General features: G+C 38.7%; 1 protein-coding gene across 2 annotated transcripts in view; it reads right to left on the reverse strand.

The window, feature by feature from the left end:
• PAM16 (presequence translocase associated motor 16) overlaps nt 1-15483 on the reverse strand; it is a 122126-nt gene that overhangs the window by 9731 nt on the left and 96912 nt on the right. Inside the window, exons 15-28 of one of the 2 annotated variants that reach the window (XM_072417612.1) lie at nt 15060-15156; nt 14023-14198; nt 13615-13720; nt 13057-13143; nt 11340-11482; nt 10908-11012; nt 10627-10712; nt 10390-10531; nt 9794-9883; nt 8967-9083; nt 7747-7882; nt 6155-6246; nt 4800-4886; nt 746-3058 (exon numbers count right to left, since the gene is read on the reverse strand). In XM_072417612.1, coding sequence (XP_072273713.1) covers nt 3053-3058; nt 4800-4886; nt 6155-6246; nt 7747-7882; nt 8967-9083; nt 9794-9883; nt 10390-10531; nt 10627-10712; nt 10908-11012; nt 11340-11482; nt 13057-13143; nt 13615-13720; nt 14023-14198; nt 15060-15156 — 1470 coding nt within the window. In that variant the 3' untranslated portion in view covers nt 746-3052. Of the gene's footprint in view, nt 1-745; nt 3059-4799; nt 4887-6154; nt 6247-7746; nt 7883-8966; nt 9084-9793; nt 9884-10389; nt 10532-10626; nt 10713-10907; nt 11013-11339; nt 11483-13056; nt 13144-13614; nt 13721-14022; nt 14199-15059; nt 15157-15483 lie in introns of those variants that run through there. The other variant, XM_072417614.1, reaches the window with a different exon arrangement.

Genomic DNA, 15483 nt, shown 5'->3' on the forward strand with positions numbered 1-15483 from the left:
TCGGTAAAGTACTTCATCAAGGGCTTTTGAATTTCCCAGGTACATGGAATGTAACCTACTTTTTTGATGATGACTCCCTACTCCAGTTGGGTTTAATAGGTGCGCATTTGCTTGTCTTTGTGATGAAGCCCAGGGGCTTTCTTCTTTTTATGATTGATTATACCCATTGTAGTTCTATGTAGCAATAGCATCGAGGTTGTAAGAAGTATTGTTAACCAAAGCTCCCCCTGAAGAAGCTGGTCACATTGGGTCGAAACGTTGGGTCTTCTTAGCTATCAGTCCAATGGAACAATAACCTTGAATATTTTGTCTTTGCCTTGTTGTATTCACATGATGATTGACAACAAACTTCTTTATTATTTATATGTTTTAATTACTTAATACAATTTATGAGGTTTTACCTGTTGAAATTTACCTTGCGTTTGGCTCCACCTTCTGGTGAGTAGTCACAGGCCCATGGGCTTTTACTCTTTAACACCTTTTTTTACAAAGTATGCAAAGAACACACAACTTCATGCCTCCAATTACAAAAACCACTGAAAAAAGAATAAGCAAAGCGATTGGTTAACCTTATGTATGTGTATAGCCTAAACGTTTTATTTATTTATAGCTTTGGCTATAGTTATTGCCTTGATTGGTTTAAACAGTTGTCGAAAGTGGAGTAAATGCTTAAGGTTTAGCTGAAAAAAGAACTTTGTATAGGGCCCATTGAAGGATTTAAAAAAAATACACAGAAACAACAGAGTGAGATTTTGACAATTTTATTAGAAGTATAAGGCAGACCCTGCTCTGCAGGGCAGATTTGGCAGTGCCACTGGTAATCCCTGTGTTAGTAAAGTGTATGGCTTCTACGTGGCAGGTAAACAATAAACAGGGAGTCACCAGGATATCTTGTGAGACTTGCTCCCTTATGTCAGACTATATTAATAAAGTGTTAGTCCCCCAATCCGAAAATTTAGCTTTGAATAGATGTTGGATGATTGGCTCACCTTCCAGGATCCTCTATCTCTGTGGGATTCTGGGTTATGAATCTGAGACCACAAATGTATTTACCTTCAAGGGTAGCCTTAGTTAACACTTTATTATTTCATGAATTTTAAAATAATTGCAAAAGGACTAAAAATGTTGTTGCTATAACAAAAGGAATGCATTTTCATGTTTGAAAGTTAGGCTCTGGATCTCCAGACCTTAAATGTGAAATCCCTAAGGTGTAAGAAGCCAGCGCACAATTTAATTAAAAAAGGCCTTTTTATATGCTTATCCAAACCAAAATATCAGCACTGGATGGAAACCCCCATGTATGGGCACCTTCACTGCTAAATTAGTTTTTTTAAAGGTATAGGATGTCAGGCTGTCATCTTAATTCTTCCTTTCCCACTTTAAACCCGGGTTGGAATTGGTGCTGGATCTACAAGAGTTGAAATGTTTAAGATTGTAGCCTTGTCAGGTTGTTAGGCTGCTTTTTAGGCAATAAGTGCCTGCTAACCGGGGAACCTTGGATGAAAATGTAAAGTACAACAGGTATTGCCATGTCTATGGAAAGACCATGTCAATGTCTACCTAATCCTTCATTAACTCCATTATTTTTTTGCACTTCAGCACTTCAGGTTGGTCACTGACAAATATGCAGACAGAAAACAGTCAGGACACCTAATTTGCTCATACTTGGTCATTGGACTTATTTTGTAGCAAAGACAGGATCAAACGTCCCAGAGTTTGCAGTTCCCATAATTCTTTCATTAAAGCAGACCTGTTCCCTGTGCATTGTACAAGTAGCCAATGTGTGACCAGACAGTGAAAATGAAGTGGCATCAATTTACTAGGAACTCATGACGTTTCCAAGCTCACCAGTCTGCTCATTGGCTAAGTTCACTAAGCAGTTGTGTTCATTGTTTTTAGTTGATAAGTCTTCTTTAAAAGACCCAACCTACAATTTGTTGGTAAAAGCACAGAAAAGAAAGTTCCAAATGAAAGTTTTAAATGTTTACTTGCAATGTTTTTTTGTCGATAAAATATTTTTTGTAATGTGCATTGAACTTGCTACAAATCTGATATCTTTAAGAGTTAAATCTTTTGCACTGATCCATCCTTTCTATCATGTCACATACCTATTCTCTTTTAGGAGTGTCTCATCACAGTCTGTGAGGTCTCAAGGACTCCTTTGCCTCTCTTCTCACATAACCTTTTATGCAGCTACCAAAGAAAAATGGGAGATACAAAAGAGTCACTTGAGTGACAACTGAGCTGGCTGGAGCCACAGACATCGCATCCAGGGTGGCGTCACCCAGCAGCAGTTTCATGGCCAGTTGTCTATACAAAATGAATTTTACATGTCTAAATGCACCTATAGTCACATGGGAAGTATTGAATTGAATGGTCTGGCATTGGGAATCTCAATAATTAGGGATCAACACTGCTCAGCTGAATTGTTGCCATTGTTTTACAATCTTTGGGGGAATCCATACTTAGAGCTTACCAATGGTCAATTCAGGAATGTAACATTACCTAAAAAGTTTACCATGGTGCCAAAAACTTTTGTAATGGCAAATAGATCTTGATGTCAGAATCCCAATATATATGAAACTAGAAGGTGAGTCAGTTTTAGTTTTGGGTGGACCGATCCAGTTACATAGCTAGTCTGGGCCAGTAAATTAATATTTTTTGCAGCAGGAAAACTTAAAAGATGTCTGCTTTTGTAAACCGTTAGAAGGATGGGGGTGGTTAATAAGGAAGTGACATCTGTGCTTATAACTTCAGAAGTCTACCACGTTTTAGGACACAACAGGCAAATGCTGGTAAATGATCTCACAGGTCAGATGACCGGCTTTAGTGAGGCCCGCGTGCTTGGTTCACAAGGTGGAGGCAGCTCTTGTGTAGTATGTTGCTCTGGTTTCTGACTGGCCAGGAATGCTGGGAGTGTGTAAACAAGTGGCCTGAGTTTATTTTTCCCTGGGATTGGAATGTATGAGTTGAGCTGCCTTCTGAGCCAGTTCCAGTTACATGGGAGAGGGGGAAGAGGTGAACAGGCAGCTGGGAGCATGAAGGTTCACCGTTAATCCTGAAAGAGACAAAACACAGACCTGTGAGCCAAAACATGCAGCTCTATGTGTGCTAAATTGTGCACGCAGCAATGTGCCAACATGTGGACTATTATAAGATAAATAATCGTGTTTAAGTAAAGGGCAGATAAATCTCTTTTATGTGTTTTATAAAGTGGGGAAGGTTTGGAACCTCTGTCAAGTTTTTTTTATTGCTGTCAAAATATTCATACAAATGTGGTCACCAGAAGAGGAAGCTAAGGCAGCGAAAGCACAGATTGCAATAAAAAATACATGGTTCCAACCATTTTACACTTTAGACAGAAGCCAGAAATCCACTATACTGATTACTGTACTGATGTGCCAGTTGCATTTATTATTATTATTATACAGTATTTATATAGCACCATCATATTACACAGTGCTGTACAGAGTCCATAGTTGTGTCACTAACTGTCCCTCAAAGGAGCTCACAATCTAATGTCCCTACCATAGTCATATGTGATTAATGTAGTCTAAGGTCAATTGTTAGGGAGAAGCCAATGAACCTAACTGCATGTTTTTTTTGGGGGATGTGGGAAGAAACCGGAGTACCCGGAGGAAACCCACGCAGACACGGGGAGAACCTGCAAACTCCATGCAGATAGTGTCCTGGCTGGGATTCGAACCTAGCGCTGCAAAGGCCAGAGTGCTAACCCCTGAGCCACCGTGCTGCCCATTTACAAGAAATTCAAGAGACAGCCAGTGCAGTCTAGAAACGATTAGGGGTTTGGAGGTAAAAAACATATGTCTGTATTTAAAATGAAAGGAAAGTCCTAAAATGTTTCTCATATTAGCTTTCTGGCTTCTATATGTTAAGTTAGTGTTCAGTTAGAATTCTATTACTTTCAGTGTTTCTGATGCAGTTATTTAACCCTCTATTAGTCCTGGTGAATATATGTTATAGTTGTTACAGAAGATGAGGGGAAATCTTTCCATGGTAAAATCTTCTTTTGACAACTGTCTAAAAAACAATTTCCCTTATTTTGTAGAGATTTTGTCTTACTTCCTTTTGCATATCTGGCACAAGAAGTAAAGAGAAATCTCACTGATGAGACATACAGCATTACAAAAATCTAAATCTAAATATTCTGCTCAATTTGTATCCATTTAATTTCATCAGAAATTTTACCGGAATCTCTTGTATTAAAAATTATTTAATTACTCTTGAGGGTTTAGAGGTGTCAAACCGGCATTTCATTGAGTGGTATTATTACTAATATTTGTGGCAGGTAAAGTTAGAAACTGGTCTTGATGTTTAATAGTCTGAAATTTGTTGATGTTAGTTTAGGACAAATAAATGTGTGGTACAATACAACGGTGACACTGTGTTTATCTAAAAAAAACAATGGCAGTATTCGCGGGTCAGAAAAAAACCCTTTACAGTGATTCCATGGAGACCAGACCTACACAGTATTTTGGGATCACTGTCATTAGATATTAGCATTAAAAACAGGGGTCTTATCACTTTATTGTGTTTAAGTAGGAAGTCCCAAGGTAAAGTAAGCAGTCCCAGCTTGCACAGCCTAAGATGAGTTCCAGATTCATCTTTGCAGGTTAATTATGTCTCACATGTGGTCACGGATATACTCCCATGTGGGTGTTCCTAATATCACCTTATATTAGAGTCATGGGATTATGTGCAGTCATATTGTCATGTGTATATATCTTATAAAAACAGCTCTTCTATAAACCTACATAGCCATTATTAAATTTGCTTACCCATTCATCCTCATCAACTCCTTCAAAGGCGTCCTGGGGCAGTGGGTCATCCCGGTTGCCTAGTTTTGCCACCATTGCATTCAGCAGCTGAAAAAGAAAGTGGGAAGTTAAGTGTCATTTACTGGATTCATCCATACATAATATGCGTATTGTAAATAGGATAGAAATGGTTAAAGACATGTTTTTACTAATATTTTATGGTAAGGTTATAAAAGAACAATCTATAAATCAAAGCCTCACTGAAGACAAATACACAGGTTGTAATATTGGAAATAGGTGGTCCAGTCCTCAGTAATGACTATATCCTTAATAAGCATATCTTGGTTATATGTATAGTACACTATTGCTCCAATCTAAATACAAACTCGTGAAAATTGATACAGTATTCAGTGAAAGATGAAATTTGATTGGCTGGCTACAAAGGTCAATGCAGGTCTTTGGGCACTCATCTTGGCTGTGACTGTCTAAACCTAGAATACATTTTGGGCTATATTTATAAACTCTTTGCCCATTAATGTGGTCCACTTTTTCTTTCAGAACCATTCGAGTCCCCGTTCTGTCTTCTCAAAGCAGATTAGGACTAACCCTCATTCTGCCACCTAGTGGCCACCTAGCAAATTGGCACATCAGTCACAATAGTAAATTGTATATCTTCTCTATGTAAAAAATAAAAACATGGCCAAATCTCAGCCAAATAAATTATAAATACACCCCTTTCATATCCATTGTAAAGAGAAATTCTGACTTGTTGACATGTTGGAAGTTGAATCTCTTATTATTAGGCTTAATATTCTACAGGCAATAGAAGCAGTCAAATTAGCATTGCAAGCAACTGCAGACAAACTTGTCATACAAACATATCTTCCAAGGAACTGTTCAGTATTGAAGATTATACCTTTTCCACACTTGCTGGTGTCCTCTCATACATGATCATAAACAAATCGACAAGACAGATCTAATATGGTCTTTCTTTGTAGATAATTTGTTAATTTATGACAGGAATATGGGTGCTGCTATTACTGTATTTACATGCTATTAGATATTTAGAATCTGCATATTGCAGAGTGATCACCCTTATCCTTACTTAAAGTTTTAAAGTACAAGTTTTTATGATAGGGTGTTCTAACACTTGGGCTGAGCGCTTATTCTTAGGTTTTACCTGATAGGATGGCTTTACGGGTGGTCATACAGGACCCAGATCAGGAACCTTTGACACCCCGGGCCATTTAGAGTGTACTATGTAAGACATCTGTCCACAGACAGCATAACTCCTGCATTGTGTGTTTAAATAAATAACTAGGCATACAGTTGTAGTATACGTATTCTATATAAAAAATAGGCTGTATGGACCAGACCTCCTCTTTCTTCTGCTCATCAGTCTTCTCCTGCAGATATACAGAAGAGGGGACAAACTTCTTGTTTGGGGCTTCTTTAGGAGCCTGGCTGACTGGAGGGAGAAATAAAATTATGATACAAAGGTAAAATATTGGAGGCAGTTAAATATGTACACAATTGATTAGATAAAAAATCATCCATGAGATAGACACTTCCACAATAAAAAATGTTTCTCACACCATGTGATGTGTATGTCCCCAATAACTTATATATATATATATTTTTTTTTAGTCCATTGCTCCATATCTCTTAGTGGTGCTAAGTTTGGTGCAAAGTTTCTTGGGGAGCACTCGCTGTTTATGTCAGAAGTCCCCACACATCAGGACTAAATGTCCCATGACACCTTTCCCCTTTTTCTAAAAGCACATGCATACCCTGTCCCCTTCTAAGTACTGAGATAGCTTAAGTGGCCCTTCCAAGCTTTGAGCTGCCTGTTTCTTTTGATGTGCACAGTATAGTTAGGCATTATCACCAAGGACAAGAAGTGTGTTATTGTTCGGAGCAAGTAGTAAAAAAAAATACTTTTATATTTTTATTCTCTGATTTATATGCACATTAAGTCTGCAAAAACACAAGAGTATATAAACCAGCATTTAGGTTTGTGCTCACACCCTCCCAGATTACATGTCATGCTGCTAAGTGGAAACATTCCTACAAGCAGTGATTTATTGTCTGTGTTTCTGTGCAATCTGCTTTAGCTGACACATGCTATAAACTAAAACAGAAAGAGGAGAGAACTGTAAAGTGTATATGAGGAGTTAAAATGAAACAGAAAGTGATGGAAACATGGTGACAATGTCCTAATGACAGCTGTTTAAAGCAGGTCATAAACAAATCATTCTTAGTTTAATCAGCTTTAAATGCAACAAACTTTCTTGATAGGACAAGTAGGGAAATTAGATTGTGAGCATGAGGGACAGTTAGTCACATGACTAGGAACTTTGCAAAGTGCTGTGTAATATGTCGGCGCTATATAAAGTTAATATTAATATCACAATCGGTGCATGGTTAAAGTATACCTCTGAAGGGTGAAGCAACTGATTCACATTGATGAATTGCTCATCTACAGCCTCATTTAGGCTCTGGGAGCAAATATCCTACATATCTCTGTGTAAACTTTTGTTGGATTTTCAGTTCAAACTTACAAGTGGTGACCATCTGCCTGCTACCATTTGCTAATAGAAAACCACCACTGATGTCATATGGAATAAGTTATGTGTTCCTCCAGGTATTTTTTTTCTGCATGCAGCAAATGAGCGAAGTGGTGGAGGTAAGTTATGGGTAAATTTACTCTGACATTTTTTACCTTTTAAGAAAGCTAGGAGCCCGAATGTCTATGACTTCAGTACTCTAAACTGTGAACCTGCAACCTGTATACAGAAAGGTGGGTGAGAGTAAACTCAAAATATATACTTATTCTGCATACTTATTCCAGATCAGTATCTGAGAAAGTACTAAATCCCACATATCAGTACAACAGTTGACTGCTTTGGTCAATCTTCTTTTAAAGTGTCAGGCACGTATAAGACAAATGACCAGCAATGTCCATTACCTGGAGTCATGCCTGAAGGACACAGATTAATGCTGCGCTGCTGCTTGTCTTTACCACTGAGCCACTCTTCTGCAGACAGCGCTGGTTCCCAGGTCACACGGGTAGGGGGAAACACATCATCCTGGAAGAACTCTTTCTATGGAAAGAAGATTATAGTTTCACTTGTACACTGCACTATGCAAAAACATTTTTTGTAAATTTGGTTGTAATACCCTCAGCTTATGGAAAGCTTAAAAATTAGGCATAAGTAACATCCCCCATGATCTCAGTCTGATCTATGCTTTTTTCATTGCAGATAGACAAGACAAAATTATTACTACTTCATGAAGAACACTCACATTTAGGCCTGTCTCTATAGCTGGACTCTTTAAGGTGATATCTAATAGGCAAACTACCGAAATAAGGTGTCACATGCCTATAAAAGGGCACTGCGATAAAATGATCAAGATTGGTGTATATGGCATATGTAGTATCCAGCTTGTCACCCAGGTAGCTGTAGATTCAAAACTGCCATTGAAAGGGAAAAAACAAAGAAATAATACAATCTCAAGGAATAATGAAAGAAAGAATCCTAGCATTCTTTTATCCTTAGCTTGTTAATGCTAGGAAAAAAACTGAAGCTCGGTGCGCAGATGTGAGGGTTGGCCACCAGCAGGGGCTATCCCTAAGCTTTTTTTTCTTTTTGACCTACTCCTGTAGGTGGCACATGGTGGCAACCAGTGGTCAGAATCTAAGACCTGTGCAGTCTCCTCCAATGAGCAAAATGAAAAGATAGATTTTTTAGGGTACTGCAAAGGCACAATTAGCTTTTCCAGATATTTGTAATCATTTAGAAATACATCATGTGAGTTTAAGTAACTATATTCCTTCAAAATAAATTATTTTATCTGGTATATAGTTATAACTGCATTATTGATATATGGATGTGCTTCCCATCATTGATATTTACATGTTAATATTTGCTGGATACCTGTATCACTTGCCTATTGTATGGCAGCTATATTTATCTGGTATACTTGCTGAAAATTGTCAACTGTGCCTCTGCACTGTCCATATGTGTGTCTGTTGTGTGTTCAATGCCTGCCATTCAATTCTGCTGTGTGAAAAAAGAGCTTAGCTTATTGAATGCCAGCGATAGAATTATGGCTGTAAAGGCAAATTACAAATATCCTGATGGCAGCACACAACCAAAAACATTTAAGAAAAAAAGTAATACTAACCTTAACACGTGGTACACGGAAAGCTACAGGTTCAATTGAGCTATTACAGAGACGCAAAGCACGCAGAACCTCCACTTCAGGAACAGCACAATCTGCTTTTCGCAGACACTGGAAGCCCTGAAATATTAAAGACAATACAATATCAGAGATGGAATGATGACACACTTAGAACCTATGCTGTGTAGCTTTAGGGTTGTGCTGCCAGCTTGCTTTAGATAGCAGTTTGAGATGCTTCTGAAAGCAGTTCTGGCATGAACAAAATCCCAAGCACAGGCTCCAATATTACAACAGAGCAAAAAAGAGTCTTAACCTATAAACATAAAGTTTATCTAAAACCAAAACATTTTTAAAGTTTTGGATAGAATGAGTAAGAGACGGGTTAGTATTTTATGATTAATGTATTGCTTCCTGTGTTCCTGCTGGGGAGATTTCAATTTTTTATTTATCCTGGTGTCCACTGTCATTGGGACTAAACGTAAGGGAAAAATATAAAAATTTATCAACAGAATTGGAAAAGGAGGTACATCATCCAACAAGTACAATTGCTGAGGGGACAGCTGTCTAAGAGAGGATAGACCTGGCTTTGGAGAGATCTCTTCACTTACTGTTGTGCCTCAACAACAGAAAGTGCAGGAAAATCTTCCCAAACAGCATAGACAGCAAGGAAAAAAGGAAAGGTTTCAAACCACACCTATAAACTAATAAAACTTTTGGCTTTAGCTATGCTTTAAATTCCAAGCTTATTCTTCAATATAGCAATAATTCTGGCTTGTAATCGCATTTAACAAATCGCATATTGAAAACATTGCTGTAGGTGGTTGTCTCACCTTGTGTGGGTCACTGGTCATGAAGCTGTTACATTCCAGGAAGTAGGGGCTTTCTGCTGTCACCTCATATATGAATGATCTGGTGTCACCCTGGGAAAATAAATTACAGTATAACAGTCAGGATCCTTGTTGACTCTGGAATCCAGGACACATAGGCTGGGTCTTCCTTTAAGTGTCCCAGGTGTTTTCCATTCAAAGTATATCAAATATAGGTACATTTTTAATTTTTTTTTTAATTTGATTTTGTATTCAATACTTAGCATAGTTTTAGGTGTAAAGCAGGTGTGTTTTTCATATTTATATGTGTGTGTGTATGTGTGTGTGTGTGTGTGTGTGTATATATATATTTTTTTTTTGTATGTGTGTTAATATATTTGTGCGTATATAAAGAGCTTCAGTAGCTGCTAAATGTTTTGGTACAAAATTGCTAGTGTTACAAAACTTAAAAAAAAACACACCAAGCAACAATTATATTATTAGGAATGTCAGGCAAAAGGGCACATAGGGTATTTGTTCATGCACGTTATTATGGCCTATGTGGCACTTCGCACTCTCTGTTGTACTTCCTCCCATACATGTGACCCCAGTATACTTACCTTCCCAGTAAGCAACAAAATGCCAGTGTCTGGGTCATAGTGAGGGATAAGAGTGGAAGGTGACACATCTAGACTGATGGTGGTGATAGGACCTTGTGACAGGTTGTCTGTACTATGCAGAGTCAACTGGCGTTCACTCCGGCTGCAAAATAAGAAATTATCAGAAAGAATCATACAATGCTTTGCTGCTCACTCCAGCAAATACTGAAAAGGATGACATTTAGGATGACCTCTTACCTATCAAATCCTGACACGAGGAGGTATTTACCATCACACACCCAGAGAATACGTGCACCTCTGGCACCTTCTGGCCCAGCACCCTCCTGTGTGAAGAACCAGAGCTCAATCACATACAAAGCTCACTTTTATTTATAACACAATGGGGATCATATAGATAAACAGGATAACGGGAGCATCATGTTGTTCATAGCAAAGAGACTCAAATCAAGTTCCAAAGTGCATTTCATAATGCAGAAAGGAAAATGTGTTTGGTAAATATTTACATCACTTGGACCCACCTGCTTCGGATGGTTGGAAGCCCGAGGGTCATATATACGAATACGCTGATCTTTGCAGCAAGTAGCCAGACATTTACCATCTGGACTCCAAGCAAGGGAAAAGATCTATGAGGGAAAGAAAAGTTCATTAGCTTGGTAACTCAGGTAATGTCTTCTCTTTCTATGCTGGTCATAGGTGGACATAGATCCACACAAAGGCAAATGGAGAGAACCTTTCATCACTGCAGATTTTGACAAAGCAATGGTCTCATTCTACTCACTGAGACGTTTTCAGAAAGTTGGAAAATCTTCTATGTCCAATAGAATGGTATACAAGGTTATTAGATAAAAATACCCCAACAATCATAAACACACATCCAATTATTCAGAAAATGCATGCAATGAAACATTAAGTGAACCTAAAAAATATGGTTGATAAATAAGCAATGTCACCTGATCTTCATGGCCCTGCAGAGTCAGCACATTTTTTCCAGAACGCAGGTTCCACACTCGCACTGTCATATCATAAGAAGAGGAGACGAGGATATCGGAAGCACAGGGTTGGAATCGCACGGTATAAATTCGTTCATTGTGACCTGTAGGGTGAGGAGGTGATACAGTGATGGTATAGTAGTACCATAGGTCATATGAAGGGCAGAATTTTCCCACATCCTAAAAAAACATTCTGGTGGGGCATTGGCTTCCCCCCAAAACTGGCCTGTGTCACTGACATATGACTTTGTAAAGTGCTGAAAAATATGGCAGCACCCAATAAATAATATTATATAACGATAATACAAAAAGTATACATTAATAGTTGTTATTAGATCTGCAAACGGCTGCACCTAAAATGACAGCAATATACTTCATGGTCAAAAGTTTGTGGACAACTGACCATCACACCTGATATGACTTTGTTGGACATCCTATTCCAAAACTTAGGACATTAATATTGAGTTGGCCCCTATTTAGTGGCTAAAACAGCCCACACTCTTCTGAGATGATTTCCTAGATTTTGAAATGTGTCCATGGGAATTGGTACCCATTCAGCCAAAAGATCATTTGTGGGAAGCAATGACATTGGGAGAGAACACCTGTCTAGATATTGATGTTCCAATTTGCCCCAAAGGTAGGTAGTGTGGGTGGCATTACTGTCAGGGCAGTCAGTGTCAGTGTTCAGGCCACTCAAGTTCCACTTATAAAAAACATGTCTTACTATGTCTTTATGGAGCTGGCTTTGTGAACAGGGGCCAGTTGTGCTGTAACTAAAGAGGGTCTTATCCATACTGACATGATTGTCTTTGTATATTGTCTCATAACACTCCCTTTTGTGCAAAATCCTTAACATATGTTTTGCTAATTAGTATATTTTAGGTGTGTTTAAAAAACCATGACTACTATGTCTTTATTAAAAAATGATATGTTAATATTTGGTCGATTCTGTAAAGTTATAATACTTAACAGTTTCTATTATCCCTGAAAGACTCTCTAGAAGTTATCTGTGAGCTGTGTTCCTGAGTTGTAACTGTAACCGTTAAAAATTACTTTTGAAATAACTTAGTGAGTGGGGCACACAAAAGTGGGTGGAAACAGGCAAAAGGTTTGCTGAGAATTATATAAGGAATATCCCAGGAGGAGAATCCTGGATTGAGGCCACCAAACTTCACCTATAATTAAATTATCCCTGTTGAATGGAATGGTCCTTTACCATTCATCATCAAACCCTACAGAGGACCCTAATAGTGCAACGTAAAGTATATGTGAGCCTATAATCCTCAGGGTTGCCAAGTTATTCTGAAAGATTCCCACAGGAGGGCAGCATTGGTCACATATATTTAATATGACCAAGTAAAGGTTAAATTCCATATTTTCTGAAAATAATCTAGCTTTTGTACCCAATGCAGAACTATCCCTACATTTATTTACTTTAGAAGGTGTGGAAATACCTCTGTGGGGTCATTCATTCCACAAGGTAACCAGGCCGCTCATGCAGGTCCTGGGGCATTCCACAGCCACTGTGTGTCCTCAAGCTGATGGCAAATGATCCTTTGTGCTCCTATATCTCAAAATATGTATGACTTCTGGATATTCTGCATACGTGCAGTGTATGCCTGGGACTGGCTGCAATGTGCATGTAGTTTTTATCCCTGCCATGCAATGCGTTTCTTACCAACAAGAACTGAGTGGGGGTCAGTGACAGTTTCCTTGAGTCCTCCCTGTGGAATTATCCAAACTTTAATCCTTCCATCCTCTCCACCTGAAATTTAAAAAAAACAATTATGATGTAAACTAACTTTTATGTAAAGAAGATCAACGAGGGTAATTTTCACTTCTAAGACAAAATAATATTTCAAAAGTATCTAAACTGAAGAAAAAAACACTAATGTGATGCAGCATACCAGTCCATAAATGTGGTTGGCTGCTTTAGTTTTTCTTTAGACTTTTTTCCTTTATAGCACATAGTGATTCTGTTAGTGACTCGCCTCTGTTCTGTGATGACAATGCTTACTAACTGTAACATATCTACAGATGAGCAGCATTGTCATTCTAGGACAGGAAGTGTTTTAGGACCACAAATGCATCCCCCTCTTTCCTTTATACCAAGGGAGAGTTAGCTGGAATTGAAATTCCAATCATACAAGAAAAAACCCTAATATCCCTCTATTTCAGGCATCTGGCCTTCCTAAAACCAATCTATTTATTTTTGTTCAATTGGCTTTCATCATACCTGTGACCAGCCGTTGAGGATTGAAGGGGTCCCATGTAAGATCAGTGACAGGCACTGTGTTCTCAATAGTGGGCAGTGAGTCTGGTAAACGTCCAGGCTGTGATAGCTGTGGATAAAACATATACACAATTAACCACATGGGGTTGTAATGATGTTTCTTTGCCTAGAGAAACAATAAACTCTATGTCAACTATTCAGATGTCAGCTTCTTCGAAAGGACTGAAAACAGAACCTACCCTCAGCCTGAGCACAATGCCCCTTTCACAAAAAAAAGGCTCTGCTAGGGCTCTTGGGTTTGTGCTGTCAGGCAGGGCTGTTTCCAGACATAAGTGACATAAACAAGTGGTTTATTGGCCACTACAAAATATGTCCTATTAATAACAAAATGTCTAACCTGAACTTTCTTACCTCCAGCACTGCTATCTGACCCCCTGGTCCAGCCAATGGCACAGCCACTCGCTGGTGGTTCACACAGAATCCATCACTTTCTCCTGGTGTGCTCTGACTCACTACCCTTAGATTGGTGATGTGACTGTCACGGTGGAGAACGATGCCCTGAGTGTGACGGAACCGTGAGCTGGGACCTGTATATAGATTAGGTCAATAGAATTATTACAAATTATATTTTTTAAGTACTAAAACATATCAACAATACATTCACTTTAAAGCAAACCCGAGTTAAACTTTTCCAGGAGAAACCAGTAGGTTCACTTTATTAGCCCACTTGTTTTTCCTTTGTTTCCCTAAAGCAAAACCAAAAAACACTACTGTTCTTCTGTACTGTGATATAGCTGCTGCTTGGTTATCGGCTCAGTAGTATCATACCAAACAGGGAGAATCCTTTGCTCTGTGTAAGCTCTTAGTCACTCATGTTGGCCCCATCCCAAGCTCCTGGTGGCTAAATGGAGCAGTGAGGGAGCAAAGAACATGAACTTATGTGCTGCTAGGGAGGGTGGCATTAAAGGTAACCTGTCCATTATTTAGGGAGTAAAAAAGAATATGGCTCTAGCCAAATTAGCAGACCCCCTCCCCTCCATTTCCTTGGACTAAAATTTACATATTGCAGATTTCCAGTAAGCATAGATAAAGCCACCTCTTTTTAACTTTCCTGACTGCCTAAAGATGTATCCTCCTTTTTTACAAGTTGAGCTATCCATCTAGCTCACTAAAGTAGAATACAAAACCTGTTCCTTGCCCCCCCCCCCCCCCCGAACACCCAACAGGTCCCAGACATTTGTATAGGATGCTTTAAGGATGATCTGGCTCGGGTAATTATGCAGTACAAAGCACAGGTTTGCATTAAACTTTATACATCCAGTCTTATCTGCATTATTAGCTAAGGACCCAGAAAAAGCTAAAGAAGATTGAGACATGCTCACTTTTGTCTGAACCAAGATTATTTTTATATTTTTTACAGGTTCATCAACACAATGATTATCACTTACCCAGAATGCTTTGCAGAGAACGTTGACTGGTACTGGAAACAATCCCACTAGTGGGGGAGGTGACAGAACTGGAAGGAGAAGAGATTGCACTCCCATCCTGAGGAATAGAAAAAAAGTTAGGGGATTTGCAAGATATTTATATTATAGATGGTGCATGGTGACTTAATGGGTAAAATGATCTGTCAGCATTGCACTTTTGCCTTTTACAAAGTAGTATTACAGGCACTGGGAGCTAGTAGAGGAAGTGTAAAAGCAGGAGTATAGGATGAGCCATAGTAATTTGCTTTATTAATAGTTGAGGACTACTGAACAGGTTGACAGGATGACAACAGGCGACAGTGAACGGTGGTGTTGGCAGTCACACAGTGAAGGGGTAGGGGTGTGTAAACAACAAGACTTCCAAGACATTTTGGGAGATAAGAAG

This window comes from Pyxicephalus adspersus, chromosome 7, assembly GCF_032062135.1.
Source record: "Pyxicephalus adspersus chromosome 7, UCB_Pads_2.0, whole genome shotgun sequence".
Lineage (NCBI taxonomy): Eukaryota > Metazoa > Chordata > Amphibia > Anura > Pyxicephalidae > Pyxicephalus > Pyxicephalus adspersus.